At 38.0% G+C, this 18,985-nt stretch overlaps 1 protein-coding gene across 3 annotated transcripts in view; it reads right to left on the bottom strand.

Annotated features, from left to right (window-relative positions):
- OSBPL1A (oxysterol binding protein like 1A) overlaps positions 1–18,985 on the bottom strand; it is a 239,611-nt gene that overhangs the window by 123,466 nt on the left and 97,160 nt on the right. For 2 of the 3 annotated variants that reach the window (XM_032859742.1, XM_032859743.1), the window contains 2 exons: positions 15,926–16,007; positions 6,578–6,684 (listed from right to left, as the gene is read on the bottom strand). In XM_032859742.1, the coding sequence (XP_032715633.1) occupies positions 6,578–6,684; positions 15,926–16,007 (189 nt within the window). Of the gene's footprint in view, positions 1–10; positions 154–6,577; positions 6,685–15,925; positions 16,008–18,985 lie in introns of those variants that run through there. The other variant, XM_032859744.1, reaches the window with a different exon arrangement.

Genomic DNA, 18,985 nt, shown 5'->3' with positions numbered 1-18,985 from the left:
ACTCACCCACCTGGGCCGGATCTGGGGATCCCCGCGGGCGCGCTCCGCCCTGCGCTCCTCTGCCAGCTCCAGCACAAATGCGCTCGGCCTGTTCCTCCGCCTCCCCTCCAGCCCAGCCCGGAGGCGCGACCCAGGGCGGCACCGCAAGGTCTCCCTAAGTCACCTTTCCTCCGCCCGCCCCGGCTCCACCGAGGTCAAGGAGAGGCGCAGCCTGGCCGCCCACGGCCCAAGACTCCGCGCCGGCCCTCGGGCCACCAGAGGTCGGTGCAGCGCCCCTCGGCCGCAGAGCCAGAGCCGCCCTCCTCCAGGGCTCGCCCAGGAGAGTGCGAGCCGCGCGCTGAATGGCCTGCAGCAGGCGGCTCCGCGGGGCCGCGGTCGTCGTCCAGTCCCTCCTCTCCCCGCCTGCCTCCCGCGGGGCCCGCTCCTCCGAGGCGCAGGTGGGGACCTGCCTGGGACCTCGAGAGCCAGCACACAGCCCCTCCAAAGGAGGGAGCGGACTGCTGGCCCGCAATTCTCGGGAAGGAAGTAAGGAAACTGCTACTCGTGCTCTGCTTGCATCCCGCGGAGGCTCCTGCGAGGTCCTAGAGCGGGCTGTGTGCTCAAGCCCTCTCCTGGCGACGCCGGCCCTGACAACTTCTAAATGGCCAGCCCGCCCCCAGGGAAAAGCAGAGGAATCCACTTTGGACCCTTGCGCCTCGAAGAGAACTGACCCTTACTCAGGCTTACACTTAGGAGTGGAGGTTTCAATTCCACAACAAAGACAGAACTGGACTTTATGTATTTTTTTTTCATGTATTTATTTTTTATGCATTTTCTAGGCTACCATTTTGAGCAATGAGGAAAACAATGGCATTAATCCTACTACTGTAAAAGCTATTTATATGGAAGAGATGGTTTCTTACTCCAGCCAGGCTTGAAGGGTAGATGAAGACTCAAAGGACAGTAAAACCCACCTCCTAAATACTACACTTAAGTGGGATGTTCAGGCTAATGAAATTTCTAGCTAACTATCAAGCTCTGGTGGGGGTGGAGTACACATACTTTTTGTTCTGACATTAAACATTATAAACCTGTCCTCAAACTCATTCAGACATTAAAGGTCTACTCCAGGTCAAGTACTATAGCAGACACAGATGCTACAAAAATAACTATGATACACTTGCTTACTTAAGGGGCTCTTTAGTAAATATATAATCAGACAAGTAAATATGTAATGATACAATGTGGTGAGTGCTACAATAGCAAAGACCCCTAGACTAGGAGGGGTATCTAAGCCAGTTCTTAAGGGTGGAACCTGGGATGAGGAAATAGTGGCAGTCATCCAACAGAGCAATCCTGAGAGCTTTATCCTCACAGAGTGGCAGTGGGGGATCTGAGTGTTAGGTAGGAGGAGAGGGAGGACAGGGAGACAGACAGCTGAAAGACAGGAAGGAAAAATGACAGAATTTGATTAAGCGTGGGGGAATAAGGAAGAAAGATGAACTAAGGACAGCTTCCATGATCTTGGCTTGGGTTCCGGATACGTGGCAATTCTGTCTCTGAGTTGAATGGATAATGCAGCTTTAGACACACTGGTCTTGAAATGCCTGTGCTATAATCATATGCTAATGTTGAAAAGGCAGCTGGATATACTGGTTCATAGCTCTAAGATCTAAGGTGGCGATTTCACAGTCATCATGGATTTCTGTTTGAAGGAATGGCTAAGATCATCCAAGGAGAATGCTGAGTGAAAAGGCCATCCATAGAAACCAGGGACACCAACATTCAAGGCACAGGCAGAAGAAAAGATGCTTCAGAAGAAAACTGAGGAGGAGCTGCTCTAAGGAAAAGAGAAGCGAGAAGAGGTAGGCACCATGGAAATCACTGAGAAGAACTCCAAAAAGCAAGTAGTGGTCAAATGCCAGATCCATCACAGGACGAGCAAGGTAATTTAAGGATATCCTCTGATTTAGCAGTAAGGAGATTATTGGCAAGAATGGTTTCAGTGGGCTAGTTGAGGAATAGAGTAGAAACAGAAATTATCACATTTTCCAAAATAGAATTGGAAAGGAATATAGGGAGACAGAAGCTGTAAGGGAGTAGAAGATTCAAAAGAAAAGAGAAGCTGTTTTCGAGCAGGATAGAAGGAGACAGATGCCAATGAAAGGAAAGAAAAAAGATAGAGACTGGGGGTTGGAAGTGGCATGGAACTGGCAGCAAATATAGTCACTGCCTCCATGTATGTTTAACAAAGAATTTTGCTGAGAGCAGAGGGAGAGGAGGAGACTGAAGAGATGACAGAGAGATAAGCGCCCAAAAGGTATAACCATGAAGAAATGAAATGAAAGACAAAGAAATGAAATGAAAGACAACATGAGTAAAGGCTTTTGAACAGCCAAGGAAACTAATGAATATTAGAGACCTCGACATTATAGAGCTGGAAGCTCAAAGGAGGGCATGGTTTCTCTCCAAAGATATCAGCAGCTGGTCCAAAGTAGCAATACCTTTTGGTTGGTCCAATATAAGGTCCAGATCTCTCCATTACACCACAAACTTAGTGTCACTATCATCCCAATCATACTTTTGGGTTATAGCTCTTGAGCAGTAAGGAAATTTAACATAGAAGCATAAAATATTTTATGAGTGAACTTACACTAATTTTAAGCAAGTTCCTACTTCAGAAAAACTGGTTTGATTAATATCAAAGGGAGCTCGATGATACACAGAACAAGAAGGGGACCACTGATGCTAATGTGTGACATTTTAGCCACTATGACACAGTAAGGTAAACTGCAGAAACAAAAATAATTCATGAAGCCAGTTTCTAGCCTTTAGAATTTTTTTTTTTTTTAAATAGGCTCCACACCCAGCATGAGGCTTGAACTCATGGCCCTGAGATTAAGAGCCCTGTGCTCTACCAACTGAGCCAGCCAGGCACCCCATTAGCCTTTTGAATAGAACTCTCAAACAAGGTTAAATACAAATTACGGCATTCACATTCTCTAATGTCTCCCCTATATTATAAAAACACCTAATAAGTTTCCTTTTAGTAAATCAATCACAAGCTTTACAGCTTGCTTTATATTTTGCAGGTTTTTTTCAACAACACAGTGTTATTTACAAGTAAAATATGCCTACATAACGCACCCCATTTATAGAGGTCTATGGAAACCTTGAGTATCTGGGTCATATCAGAGCATCCCCAAATAAACAAAGTACACTCACATACCGTAGAAATAGAAAGCCCCAAATCCAGGCACTAAGGCCTGTCCTCATTGTAAACCCCTAAGTTTCTCATCCAGAGCCAGCTTGCTCTTACTGTGGACAGAATTTGACCAAGTCTGGTAATCTGGTTTTCTTTTTTCATAAACAACATTAGAAAGGAGTCAACCAGAAGGGATCAGTATTCCACTGCTACAGACAGGCACACAGCCAAGCTAAAAAATCAAGAGAAAAAAATTTTAAAACCCATAAAGAGCAAAGTGAATTCAAGAGCATTAGCAGGACTGGGCAATTTAGTCAAAATACAGAGTTCTATGAACATTATCCTCTGAAGGCATCTCTGCATTAAGAATCAGAGTAATTATGGACATACAACATGGACAAAAGGACAATGCTGAGGCCCCCAGAAAAGATAAAATGAAGTGTTAAAAATTCAGTAGAAGATGTAAATGCATAACATTTAAAAGAACTGTCATCACAGGGGTGCCTGGTTGGCTCAGTGGGTTAAGCCTCTGCCTTCGGCTCGGGTCGTGTGATCTTGGGGTCCTGGGATCGAGCCCTATATTGGGCTCTCTGCTCGGTGGGAAGCCTGCTTCCCCCTCTCTCTGACTGCCTCTCTATCTACTTGTGATCTTTCTCTTTGTCAAATAAATAAATAAAATCTTAAAAAAAAAGAACTGTCATCACAAATATTAGAATAAAAATAGTTTTGTGGCAACAGGGGCTGGGATCACTTAGATCTACCGGATCCTCGTTACATGCCAGGTAGTATACAAGGTTTTTTGCCAAGATGATCATACATACTTTTCAAAACACTCTTTTTTGGTTGATTGCCACTTTGAAAAGGTAATTGTATATGAAAACTGTGGCAAAGAGAGATTAAGGAGCAGAACATGGAATTAGACCCAGGTCTCTGTGAGTTCAAAGCTTATGATTGTTCTTTTAACAAATTTCTAGATAGCAGAAATACAGTTTATGATTCCAGATAAATAAAGCATTATAATACCTAGTTATGCTGTGATGACCTCAAGTACACTATTAAATTCCTATGTTGTAGGTCTTGGCCATATGAAAAACTACCTTCAATGATGCCATTTGTCTTTTAAATACTTGGGGGCCCTTTCCATTGTCTACAATCCTATTTCCCAGAGAGAAATCCAAAGAACCTCACAGAATTGCTATTTTATAGCATTACTGGAAAAGAATCTTAAAGCTACTTTGCAAATTTGAAGCAATAAATGCTATTTCCTAAATGAGTACCGTGTGCCACACAGTTCTTATTCATCTATATACATTTGACCCCCACATCTGACACTGAACTGTTTATACATTTTCATTTTACAGAAACTTGCCCATGGTTGGTTAGGAAAAAGACTTAAGATTTTAAAAAGGTCCATTAGACTTTCAGACCAGTGCCTGTTAATGACTTACAGTATGGTCTCCTTTATTTGAAAGATGGAAATACCAAGGTTCAGAGAACTTCAGTAGCCCTTTGACACTTGAATAATACATAGTAAGGATGAAAAGAACACAATCATTCCACAAACACTCAAATTTTCTTTAGATAATACCACCTCCTCCCAAAATGAGTTAAATAGCTAAAGACACAAAAGCTCCAAAATGCCATCAGAGAAAAGGGGTCACAAGTGTTAATTAGATAGCATCCTATAGTAACTGTTGATTTTTACTCAAAAGGGCTTACTATGTATCAGGATCTATGCTAAGTATTTTGCTTACATTATGTTATTTAATCCTCACGACAGATTTAAAAGTCTGATTAGTCTAAACTTGAGGCTAATATACTCTTGCACATCTGGATTTTCAGAGAGGTAATTACCTAGACTGTATTTTTGTTTTTGTTTTTGTTTTTATTATTTTATTTATTTATTTGACAGAGATCACAAGTAGGCAGAGAGGAAGGCCGAGAGAGATGGAGAAGCAGGCTCCCTGCTGAGTAGAGAGCCCGGATGCGGGACTCAATCCCAGGATCCTGGGATCATGACCTGAGCTGAAGGCAGAGGCTTTAACCCACTAAGCCACCCAGGCGCCCCACCTAGACTATATTTTTAAGCAACAGTTTAAAAATTAGCATAGGCTGGCTTTTCTCCAGAAATTAAATTGCTTCTAATCTAGAATTTACCTTAAAACAATACATAACTAAAACAGAGACATTATTGATACATCCATCAGGTACCACATAAGAGACATTAATGAGATTTAGTTTTATAATGTATTAAATATTACCTGAATTACTAGACACCACAATTTGTTCATTTCAGAAATGTTGAACAATGATATTTAGCTTTATTTAGATCACTAAATCATGCCTCATTTAAATAACCTAGAATATGAAATCACCAAAAATAGAAATGCTGAGAGGGGATGCTTTCAAACAGTACTGGAAGAATTAACCATTTAAAATGTTTAATGAAAAATTATGTTTCCCTGTGATAGTTATTGAAAGACTTTCTGTAAGTTTGTTTTAAATGAATTTCAGATCACTCACATTTTTTTCTCCAAATAAAATATGGAATTTGTGGTGTACATAACAAAGCTGGTGTTTAAAAAGTTTTTTATCTGAATTCACAGGGCTTCCACTGTAATCACAAGAAAATAAAATTTTAGATCTTTACATGTGAGAGAAACATACAAAACCATTTTCATCTATCTTGTTTTACCAAAACCTAATATCTAATTAAAAGGTACAAATAAATTGTAACCAGAATGAGAAATCTGGTGTCTTATTCTAAAAAGCTGAAGACTGAACATATATGGAGAATTTAACAAAATGGAAGAGAAAGCCTATGGCTGCTTAGCTTGCATTTCACATCATGAAAAAATTAAAACAAGAAAAACCCTAGTGCAGACAACCAAAACACATTTTACAACTTTTCAGTCCTCAGAAAAATAATTATTAATGGATAAACTTACCACTCTTAATATTTAGAAAAGTGAATGGGAGAGAGCAAGGGGAAAAGAACATAAGATATTTAATCCACTGAGCTCAACTCACATGGGTAAATGTAATAGCTCTTTATTTTCTAAAGAAAAATATGTGTTTTTCATATAAAACCTTTGGTTTCCACAATATTTTCACAACACTCTTGTTGAAATGCCACAAGAACTCTGAGAAGAACTTTAAACCGTGGTCAATAAATACAGCTGTATAAGTAAATTAGATTTGAACACAAGTTATATCGGAATCATCTGGCTTAATCAAGAATGAAGAAGTTCTAAATTTTAGTGAAAATCAACTCTTCATTTTCTTTATTAAGACTATTTTCTCCTACCTTTGGTCAATTTGAAAGCAGAGATTTATTGAATGATCCAGTATGTGACACTAAATTATTGAAAAATTAAATTACAAACTACCTACCCCTTCTTGTTTAGTGAAGAGATTAAGGCAATCACTCAAAGCTACACAAGTTTCTCTAGAAGCTTCAGAGACAACTTCAGCTTTCTGAAGAAATGATGGAAGCATGTCTATAAATAAAAATAAATAAAATTAGTGGGATTTTAAGACCACAAGCACTTTTAAATTACTTTTTTTTTTTTTAAAGAAAATACCCACCATGGAGCTTGAACTCAGGACCCCCAAAATTAAGAGTTGCATGCTCTACCAACTGACCCAGTCAGGCACCACAGACATTTTTATGTCTACTGACTTCATGTTTCCTTCCAGCTGGCTGCCTTAAACAAAGCATATAGTATATTCCTTGAGCAATATTATTAGCACCTACTGTATGCAGGGTGCATAAACTGGTACAGTAAAGATGAAGCCTTGTCCTAGGAAGGCCTATATTCTGCAAGGAGAAGAGTCACAACTAAAAACAAACAAAAATTATAGGGATAATGTAATGTTTAAGGAAAGCAGCTCATTAACATTTCCTTTCATGATAGTCTATGCTAGATAAGTAATTTTATTCAAAAGCCAACTGCTAAAAAGAGCTAAAAATAATACTGTCGTTTACATGATGGCTAACCTATCTAAAGGTGGCATTAACACAACTTTCTCTGGTGCTTACTGGATAAATGTCTAGCATGGAATAGGTCTTTTCAGTCTTACGAATGTGTCCCTCTGGGGTCCAGTATCTTTCAGAATATAAATTGGGAACAAAGAAATAGTAGTATCACCACCATCTCCAGTTCCCTAAGGAAATCTTAATCCACTTACTCATTACAAAAAAAAACAAAAACAAAAACAAAAACCTACAACACCCAAAACAAAAGCTAGAATGCTGACAAGAGAAAACTGGCAAATGCACACACATTTAAAAAGGAAGTAAAATGCCATAATCTGTCTAAATTAAGGCTGGAGAAATACTCTTAGTTCATATAGTTTTGGACTTCATGTTAATTATATAGTAATTATAGTAATTATAAAGTAAGATCCCTTAAATGTGTCTCTTCAATCAAACAAAAATAAGATTAAGAAAGCTTTTCATCTAAAAATAACTTAAAAGAAGAGAAACAAATATATACCACCCTCTGTCTTTTAAATAATCCTGATTCACTTAGAACAGGGTTCTTAAAACATGGTAAACAAGGTCAATAAGCAAAAGCAATCCAATCCAAATGCCAGCAATTTGCAATTATCAGGCCATAAAACACTGGGTCTCTTCAAGAAACAAAACATTTTCAAATGGGAAGTGGAAAGGAAAATAAAATCTATGAAGAACATGTAACAAATTATTTAGTCATTATTCCTAGGTGATAACATTGTAATTATTAGTCTTCATTCTTTTCTCTAATTTTCCACAATTTCTATAGGAATGTGATTCCAGCAAAGAAAAGTCATTTTCTTTGAAAAATTACTTCTCAAAACTCGTTAGGCTAAGGGGGGTAACAAAAGGAAAAGGTCAGAGCAAATGGAGGTATGAACAACCTTCATTATTATCTGGATATAAATACCAAATGTCATTTTATCATATTTTTCTTTTTATGGAATACAGTTTCCCAGTGTTAGCTATTCTTAACACCCAAACAATTGAAAACTACTATATCCTAATATAAATTTGACTTTACATACTTTTTCATTTGAATCTTTGATACACATTGTGAAGATTTATTCTTTACTTAGTTGCTAAATAGCAGAAAAGAATACCGTATGCCAGATGCCACAGGACTTAAATAGTACCTCAACAGATGTCTCACACAGAGCTGTGGACTGAGTACAGTGAGGGGATGTACCAAAAAAATCAGGCGCAGCCTCTCCCTTCCATAAATGCTCTGGGTAATCTAGTAATTTTCCAATTTTCATGGCACAAATGGTAAGAATATGGGAAAACAGTCATTCATGGGTATATTTCTTTTATTAAATACCACCACATGCTTAACCACCTACAATTTTGTGTTTAGATATTTAATACTTTATATACTGTTGATTAGCATAAAACATTATGTGTCAAAATAAATTTGTATGAACGTCAAGATTTTAAGTAAAACTGATTCTAGAACCTTTTAAAAGATACTCCAAGAAACATATATTGACTTTTAAGAACCCATTATTGAGAGTGTGTCAAATTCTTTTGTCCAAAACAGAGTCAAAAGTTACCTAATTTCTCTGACAGTCTGGTCTTCAAGAATGATTCTGAAATTCACACCAAGTTGTGCAGGAGGTCTGCATGAGAACTGACCCTCTAGCGCTAGGGCTGTGCATCGGGAGCCAGGCTTCATGTATGAGAATGTTTGCATATTGTTATTAAAAAAATAAAACCGCAAGGCTCCTAGAAAAGTTACCAACTGAGAATCACTGCAAATATATCTTAGCCATTAGTATTTAGAAACTGAGTTGTAATCAACGAATGTAAAAAGGCTAGTATGTAACCCTATTTGACCTATTATAAGAACTGGACACAATTTTGAAGAAAAATGTCATTTTTTGTACTATAAATATTTTTGAACTCAGGAAAGATGCTAGAAGATCTTATGAAAAAAGCTTAGAGACATATATAAAAAGCTCACAATCTGTCATTTTCATGATAACATGTACAATTTTTAATTGGGTATGTTTTAAAACTATTGGGGAAATACTTATTTCCTGTTATATTGGCAAACTAAACCTAGTACAGATGACCTCCATTGTTCTCCTAATACAGAAACAGTCCACACTCATTAGCCGACATTTAAGACAGTCTATAAACTGAATCAGTTTCAGCCAGACTGTTTTCCTGGAAATACTTGTTTTCCTAGAAATACTCTTTTACTTTACTGCCTCCCAACCTTTTTTTTAAGATGCTTCCTCTTCCCTGAATATTGGAAATAATAATTATTCATATTCAGAAGTTTCTCCACATAAACCTCTTTTGTTCAAGGCCAAATTCAAATGCCATTCTCTTCGGTTTGGGGGTTTTTTTTTGTTGTTGAAAAAACAGCAATGCCTCCATGTACCTAAGAGACATGATCTAACCTGCATGCAAAGACTTTTTTTTTTTTTTTTAAGATTTTATTTATTTATTTATCAGAGAGAGAGAGATCACAAGTAGGCAGAGAGGCAGGCAGAGGGAGAAGCAGGCTTCCCACTGAGCAGAGAGCCCGATGTGGGACTCAATCCCAGCACCCTGGGATCATGACCTGAGCCAAAGGCAGAGGCTTAACCCACTGAGCCACCCAGGCATCCCCAAAAATGCATTTTAACAGACTTTTACACCTAATCGTAATTATATAAATGCCTCAAGAAAATGAGTAATCTCTCCTCCAAACAGGAGAAAAAGATATCTGCATATAAAAATCAACCAATCTTCTAAAAACTTTTACATAAAACTGTAATTTGGAAAAAAAAAAAAAAAAAGAGGTCCCTATAGAAGAATAGAAATTTTGGCTGTTCGAATTAAAATAAGTAGCATGAACAACCACCCACTGAACTACTACTACTAAACCATTCTGTCTATATCTATATAATCTGCACTAGCTGCAACGGAGAATATGAAGTTCAAAACGGCGTGTGTTAAATGAGCTATAGTAGGAGTTAAATGAAAAAAGGTATCAAGGATGTTTTAAGATGTAGACACAAATAAATCATGCATTTAAAAAACATTAATTCAGAGAAAGGAATAATCATTATGGGATGGAGTAATGGGGTAGAGTCTGAGAAGAGCTGGGATTTGAGTTGGATCTTGAACAATATTTTTATTGCTAAATATAATGTCCAATAAAGCAAACAACCTAAAATATCTACAACTATTATTTTCAGATAGTACAGAAACCATCAGTCCTGAGAAGACTGTAGCAGAACTGTGCTCAAGGGGAACTCCAGAAAGGCGAGAGGCTCTGTCTGTATCCACCACTGGCTGCATGGCCAACCCATGGCAGGTTCGGTGCTGACTTGTAGAATCTATACACTAACTTGACAAAACAAATTTAGTACTTATTTCCAAGTTCAAAAGAAGGGAGTTATAAATTTATAAGCTAGATAAGGTCATTCATTTTATTCACTCAAAACTTACATAGTTGACCCCTGAACAACATGGAAGGTGGGGCAGCGACTGCTTTGCAATTCAAAATCCATATATAATCCTTGATTCCCCTGAAACTTAACTACTAAGCAAGCACCTACTGTTGACTGGAAGCCTTACAATAACAAATATTCTAGAGAAAAAGTGTTAAGAAAATCATAAGAAATAGGAATTATATTCACAGTACTGTGCTGTATTTATTTAAAAAAAAAAAAAGCCACATATAAGTGGACCCATACAGTTCAAACCCTTGTTGTTCAAGGATCAACTGTATATGTCAAGTGCCCATGGGTGCCGTGCACTGTTAAGGTGCTGAAGACAGCTGACAAACGAAACAGAAATTCTTGCCTTGATGGAGTTTATATGCTAAAAGGAGAGGCAGACTATCAACTACTATGTGTACATATTTATATATATACACATAGTAGCTGATAGTGATACATACTATAATGTATTATATATATACACAGTAGTTGATATATTATAAGTTTATTATATATATAAATTTACCAAATTTCCTTTTATATATATAAAAGGAAATTTGGTAAATGAGAGAGAAAAAACAAAGCAAGGTAGGGAAATAGCAAGTGTCGAGGGGAGTTGCAAGTTTGGACAGGATGATGGTCCAGTCCTGAAAGGAACTGGCTGGCAAACTGAAGTGGCACCTGAAAACTTCTTGTAAAAAAGAGGACACACAAGGTGGGGTGGAGGGGGGAGATAAGTGAACTAACAGACTGGCAATGCAGGACAGTTGCCACCCTGGAACAGAGAGGCAAAGGAAAGGACAGTGTTGCTAAGGCCAGCAGAAGCTGGAATCACAGGTGGGGGGCTTCAGCCAAGGGCTGTTACACTCCACACAGCCCAGGTGGAGGGAGGGAGGAAAATGCCTGCCTGCTCTCACCCTCTCCACCAGTCCCCTGACAGGGTCTCCCTTTTGCTGAGTCCAATCAGAAATCTGAGCACAAGTAAGCCCCAGTAATGGAGTTTGTAGTCTGTAGCCAGAAGGTTCTCTTTGAGTTAAGATCTGGGCAGGTGAGGATGTGAGTATCCTGGAGAAAAGACTTCCAGGCAGCGGGCCAGCTCAGCCCAGGCTGAGGCAGGAAAAAGTCCAGCCTCTCCGATGGGCAGCCAGAAGGCCAGTGAGGCTGGAAGAGGAGCAACCAGGGGTAATTAGGAGATGAGAAGAGGGAAGCCAAATAGAAATGGAAGAGTTTGAGGGTTATTAGACAGACTTTGTTTTTCATTCTTAGTGAGATAACCTGGAATCTACCAGATGTTTTGAGCAAAGAACATTATACGCTGGTGTTTTAGAAGGGTCCTTGGGGCAGCGACTGGAAGGGCAAGGGCAGAATGTGAGGGGCCAGTTAGGAGGCTGTTTCAACCCCATGTGAAAGACAATGATGGTCTGGGCCTCGGTGACAACAGTGAAGGAGGCAGGAAGTGTGTTACTCAAAGCTGAGATTTTTGAGCAGAGTTTTAAGTAGGTTGAACAATGTGCTTTTCCTTTAAGATTTTTTTTTTCATTTAAATAACTGAAATCATTCCAATTTCTTTAGCCAGGGATTCTCTATCTGCATTTAGTAACATGCAATAAAGTGTTATCCATTAAAGTTGGCATATAAGGTATAGTCTTTTTAGAAAGTAATTTAGCAATGTAGCAATAGGTACACATATGTTAATATGCTTTCATCCGTTAATTCCACTTCTAAGAATCTTATGGTAATAAAGTGATGTGATCAAATTTAAGTGTACAATAATTATTCATAACAGCCAAAAACTGGTTACTACATATAGGTAAATTTAGGTTTTAATGGAAGAAAAGACTACTGGCCTTTAGGAAATCTTCAAAAAGTTGTATTAGTTTGGTTAATTTTCTTTGTGTTTGTAATCATGCTCTTGATAAGGATAAAATGGTAGAGGTTTTAGCACTGCATTCACTGAACCTTGAAGGATATGTTTGTTGCCAATGCCAGATGCATAAATTTGGGCATTCATCCAAACAGAAATTAGGTTTAAGTAAATAAAGTACTATTTAAATAGAGGATATTTTGGACCAAAATAGAATGAATATAGATGGTCCCTGACTTAGAGTGGTTTGACTTAAAATTTTTTGACTGAATGATGCTATGAACACAAAACAAGTTCGGTAGAGACCATATTTCAAATTTTGAATTTTGATCTTTGTCTAGGTCAGCAGTATGCAGTATGATGACATCTCGTGATGTGCGGCAGGAGCCACAGCTTCCAGTCAGCCACACCATCACCAGAGTAAACCACTGTTCTGTACTCAGACATTCTGTTTTCACTTTCAGTATGGGAGTTGATAAATTACATGACATTTAACACTTTAATATAAAACTGGCTTTGGGGGCACCTGGGTGGCTCAGCTGGTTAAGCGTCAGCCTCTTGGTTCTGCCTCAGGTCTTTATCTCAGGGTCATGGGATCCAGCCCCACATTCGGCTCTGTGCTCACCATGGAGTCGGCTTGGGATTTTCTCCCTTTCCCTCACCCTCCCACTCTGTTCCTCTCCCCACCCCGCACACTTGTGCTCACAGGAGAGCACATGCTTGTGTGCTCTCCAAAATAAATACATACATGCATACATACATATATTCTTTAAAAAAAAAAAAATGGATGATTTTCCCCAACTATTGGCTAATGGATGTGTACAGAGCATGTTTAAGGCAGGCTAGGCTAAGTTATGATGTTCTGTAGGTCAGATATATTAAATGCATTTTTGACTTATGAGATTTTCAATTTACAATGGGCTTATGAGGACATAACCCCATTATTAAGTTGAGGAAGATCTATAAGTGTAAATAAACTGAAAAATGCGTTTGTGATTGGGCTCTGACAGTTCTGAAATGACAAGATAAACAGTCTGTATTTTATTCTATAATTTCAAAGACACATTAAACTTTTTTTTCCCCCAATGGGAAAAAATATTATGATCAAAAAGTACTATTCTAAAATTAATCTAGAAGGAATAATGCAGTATTTTCACAGAATTTGAGATGTAAGAGTTTCTTAAAAGCTTGGATTCCCTTTAGGAATGGAACGCATAGGGTCCCAGAAGGCAGGAAGACCACAGGGGAGGCTGTTGCAGTGACCTGGATTTGACGGGACACGGAGCCAAACCAGTATGGCAGAAGTTGGAATAAGACGTTAAGAAAGGAGTCTTCAAGTTCACATAATTTTGTATTACAATGTAAGACAACTAACAATCACAACCACAAGGTCTAGATTTTATCCAGGAACACTGTGGTTCTTCATTTTGAGAAGTTACTGGCAAACTGTGTAGATGGTATGGAGCAGGATGTGTATTTATCAGCTACTATCTAAGAGCAACAAAACACATGTTGCAAGATTACTCTGCACAATCCCTCGGCATTAAGGTAACAGTTATCTTCAACTCTTTAATTCCACTCATGAAATCATCTTAACCCCATTTACTATTTATATAACATGCATATTTATCTATCTACACCTGCAGAAAATAATGCTTACAGTTGTTTGTGTATAAATCTATTGAATTTCATTGTAGATATATGAAATAGCCTTGTCAGATCATCATCAGACCTCTCAAAGTTTTCCAGAGGGCACTGTCTGAAATAGCTCTTTTGTAATATTGAATATTATGCATATCTCTAAAAACGCAAACGATGCATACCATCGTTATGAGTGACAGGTCATACAGATAATCTGAATGAAGAGATCTCACTCAAAGTTTAAAAAAAAAACTTAATTTGGTTGTAGTTCTGATGTAATTTCTTTCTTTGTTCCATGTTAAAGGAATTAATCCTTATATTTCATCTAACTCTGGACATTTCCTACATCTTTTAAATGTCATTAGTATCTTTTTACTTTTTTTTTTTTTTAAGATTTTATTTATTTATTTGACAAACAGAGATCACAAGTAGGCAGAGAGGCAGGCAGAGAGAGAGGGAGAAGCAGGCTCCCAGCTGAATAGAGAACCCAATGCGGGACTCGATCCCAGGACCCTGAGATCGTGACCCGAGCCGAAGGCAGAGCCTTAACCCACTGAGCCACCCAGGCGCCCCAGTATCTCTTCTTACTTTTGATGGTTCTTGAAGATGGTGTTTTAAAAGCTCTTTGATGGTCACAGGTGCGTAACTCTAAGTATATTAAAAACCACTGAAGGGTATACTTCACGTGGATACATTTTAGATTGTGAATTATATCTAATGAAGCTGCTCTTATTTAAAAAGTTCACTGAGGATGAAGACTGCTAAGTAATATAATATTCCAGCCCACAATAATCAAAATGACTTAACTGCTATCCTTCTCAAAGCTATCACCGTTAATACAAATAAATGTTTATGGAACTGACAAAGGGAGGCCCAAGGTACATCTGGACAGATATAAAATACCTGTGTTCAGTTTATTCTAATATTAGCTTTTCTTTGCATTCCCTGGGCATATATAAACTAGACTGAGAAGTTCATAGAGGGAAACTAGTTTGTGATTAAAACTGATAGTTAAACTCATAGACAACTGAATCAATTAAATTTCAGTGACGTTATTTACAAACCCATCATAGCTGAAATCTAAAGCAATGGTGAGGAGTCTAAAGTCTAAGAAACACAGTTTTTAATTTACAAAGTAATACTTTTTTCTAGATATATAATTTTTTATTGGATTTTTGATTTTGTATTATATGTTATTTTGATTTTTGGAATAGTTATAGTCAACTCTTGATGATTCATAATCAGTGGAGGCTGAAGAAATAAAAAGTTACCACTGAAAGGCAGATTAACCATTAGACACTAAAGGTCATGTAGACATTCATAGAATCATAAAAGGCTAAGACCTGAGAACAACCAACCCATTCATTAACATATGGGGAAACAGGCTCAGAGAAGTTACACGTACTGTTCAAAGTAACAGCTGGTAAGTGGCAGAACAAGAATTCAAACCCAAGGCAGTTTAAAATTCAAGTCTTCTGAATTCATAAGTAGGAGTCTCATTATGCAGGCAAAATAAATCTGTAGGCCCAAAATGTTAACTTTAACTTTTTCTTTAAAGAATAAAATATTAATCTACAAACCATGTCTCCCCCATGAGTAGAAATTTTAAGTGGCTTTTTAAAAACTGCTAAATAGTCTTATCCAACATAATTTTGAATTCAAATCTGAAAATTATCTACATGTATAGCAAACAAAACTACAAAGGATCAACATTTAGGATAATGGGTTGTGTTAAATAGCAGGTGTTATTTCATAGTTTAACCCCCAACTTTTTTTTTTACCTTTAGCCATGTCACACTCCTTAATCATTTTCAGAAAGGTAGAAATTTCCCTATCTAGTTTCTGTTGGCATGTCTGTGCTTTCTGGGAAAACAAAAACAAAAAGCAAAATTAAAACTTATTAATAAAGGATTTTTAAAGTACATATGCTTTACTGTTTCTTTCAAAACTTTTAGTTCATATGTTGATATACCACAATAATTAAGATACATCTTAAGAGAGAAAAGCATGAGAGAAAATTTCCTTAGAAATTGAATATTACATATAATCAAATACAGATTTAAAAAAATAAATCTTTCTAAATTGTAAATACATTCAACATTTGTCATGTACACAATATACAACTGGACTCACGGTTTCTGAGAACTCATTATTCCTTATACATAGGAGTTAGATTTCTCCCAATTAATCCTTTTTGAAGACTTGATTAAATTCACCAGGGAATTATAAAATGCATTCCTTAAGAATATATTTTTTTTAAAAAACTAGATGGTAGTAGTATTTAGAAACCACAGCTGATTTTCGTTCAGCCATCTAAGTCCACATAAGCAGACCAGTAAGGATATTTTCTTAGTAAATCAAAGCTTAATTTTAGATCCCCAGTGTTTAATGACACAAGTTCCATCCCATCTTAGTCAAGATTTAGAAGTCTAAAATGAAAAGTCGGGTAATCAAATTGATTAACAATGTAATTTTGATGTTAGTTTTACTTTCAAGAAGTAGGAAGAATAAGCAAGAAAATTATCATTGTGAAGTCAGTTGGTTATGGCAATGAAAAATGTCTATTCTGATAACCTTGAGTCTAATATCAGAATCACATTGTTGTAGGCAGAGTACTGCTTATTCTTATGAATTCCCCACTTTGTACTCCTAATCCCAACTGGCTCATCACTAAACATTTTTGCTCCTCCCAAATCAGTCCGACATGACAAAGGGCACAGGTAACCAGGCTTTTCTCCTTTTCGCCTTATAAAATTTTCAGTGCTTATGATGCTCAGCTCCACCACAGCAGGATTATTCATGGTACCACATTAGTGACAGGAAATGTTCTCTTTAAAATCTACATTACTCTGTGTTGAGAGCTCTAACAACATAAAAAATATAATAATTTTTTTTTTTTTTTTTTGAGGAGGGAAGATACCTAACACTACACAATTTAACAACACCACAGAAAGGGAAATGGTGTCCTGGGTCACTTTTGTGGACACAGCCCATAAATACAGGTTGAAAGCAGAGAAGAGGTTGATCTGAAGAACCTGAAACAGGCATTGCAACCAAATGTATCACTTATGATTGATTAAAAGAAAATTGTCATTTCTACTCTATAGTTAATCCTCCTGCCCACATGCAAGTCAATGCTACCATCTTCTCTTTTCCTTTCTATGGTGAAAGTGAGCTGGATGCGTAAGAGCAAGCACTGGCTTCATCTCCTGAGAATCCGTAATGAACAGGCTAGGGCTCCTGGGGTTATAAAGACAAGAACATTCTCCATAACATCACCCTCAAATACCTGAATCCCATTCCTCTTCCCCTAACATATCTACCTGACGGACAGTTACAAAAAAGAGCTTCCCTGATGGAGGATTTACCTGTTTTAATAAAAGGTACGTATTAGGTCAGCTGGAAAAGATCTGATCTCTACACATTCTGCTTTATAATTAGGTATAATGTGTCTTCTCTTCTAAACAGTCGGTGTGGTTTTGAAGGTAAAACGAATGGAAAGAGGTTATTAATACAAATAATATGTTCACATCCTCCAATTTGCTATAATTTCCCCCTTAGCAGCTACCGGTTATATTAGGTAAACCTAGAAATCTATTTAGAAAGGTTACTGTTCAGGAGTTCTTTGCAAAGCCCAGCATGGTGTCCCATTCTTAACTTCTAAGCCATTCACCTTATGTCAGGCATTGTTTTTAGGTTTTTTTTTTTTAATTCTACATAAACAACTCTTAAGCAATGACCAAATGCCCAAGCATGACGATATTTTTTTTTTTAAGATTTTATTTATTTATTTATTTGAGGGAGAATGAGTGAGAGAAAGCATGAGAGAGGAGAAGGTCAGAGGGAGAAGCAGACTCCCCAAGGAGCTGGGAGCCCGATGCGGGACTCGATCCTAGAAGTCCGGGATCATGACCTGAGCTGAAGGCAGCTGCTCAACCAACTGAGCCACCCAGGCACCCCGCATGACGATATTTTAAACCAAAGTTATCTGGGCACAGAACTCAAGAACAGAGTGGCATCCACAGACTCAGGGCCTAGAGGGCAGAAGCACCCAGGTGAGCAGCTGAGCATGTTCCCAACGCAGGCCTCCTGCTCCTACTTCTGCCCACCCAGATACTGGCTCTTGCGTTTAAGTTGATGTTAAACCACTTTATTATTCCTGGCCTAGAAAAACAGCTCAAATATGTATTATCAAGGGCTCAGGAGGACTGAATAGGGTAGGGGAGAGGTCATAAATTCCAGGCTCTTTGCTACAACCCACATTCGGTTAATTAAGAACAGAAGCAGACTGCCTCTACTCAAGCAATTCAAAGGGACAAACTACAGATACGACATAGTGAATGAAAGAAGACAGGTTCCAATGAGCACATACAGTATGATTCCAATTCCACACAATTCTAGAACAGGCAAAAGTGATACCTATAAGGACAGAAAGCAGATCAGTGGTTGCCTGAGATGGAGGTGAAGTGCATTGCTAGGGAAGAGGCCCTAGGGAACTTTCTGAGATGATGAAAATGTCTCTATCTTGGGGCGCCTGGGTGGCTCAGTGGGTTAAGCCGCTGCCTTCGGCTCAGGTCATGATCTCAGAGTCCTGGGATCGAGCCCCGCATCGGGCTCTCTGCTCAGCGGGGAGCCTGCTTCCTCCTCTCTCTCTGCCTGCCTCTCTGCCTGCTTGTGATCTCTGTCTGTCAAATAAATAAAATAAAATCTTTATAAAAAAAAAAAAAAAGAAAAAAAGAAAATGTCTCTATCTTGAGAGAAGTGGTGGTTACAAAGGGTATATACATTTGTCAGAACATGTCAAACTGAAGACATAAAATGCATTCACTTTATTGTACAGA

This window comes from Lontra canadensis, unplaced genomic scaffold (assembly GCF_010015895.1).
Source record: "Lontra canadensis isolate GAN:19392208 unplaced genomic scaffold, GSC_riverotter_1.0 scaffold17, whole genome shotgun sequence".
NCBI lineage: Eukaryota > Metazoa > Chordata > Mammalia > Carnivora > Mustelidae > Lontra > Lontra canadensis.
Note: the sequence above shows the minus strand (reverse complement) of the source record. Positions and strands in the feature narration are given on the sequence as shown.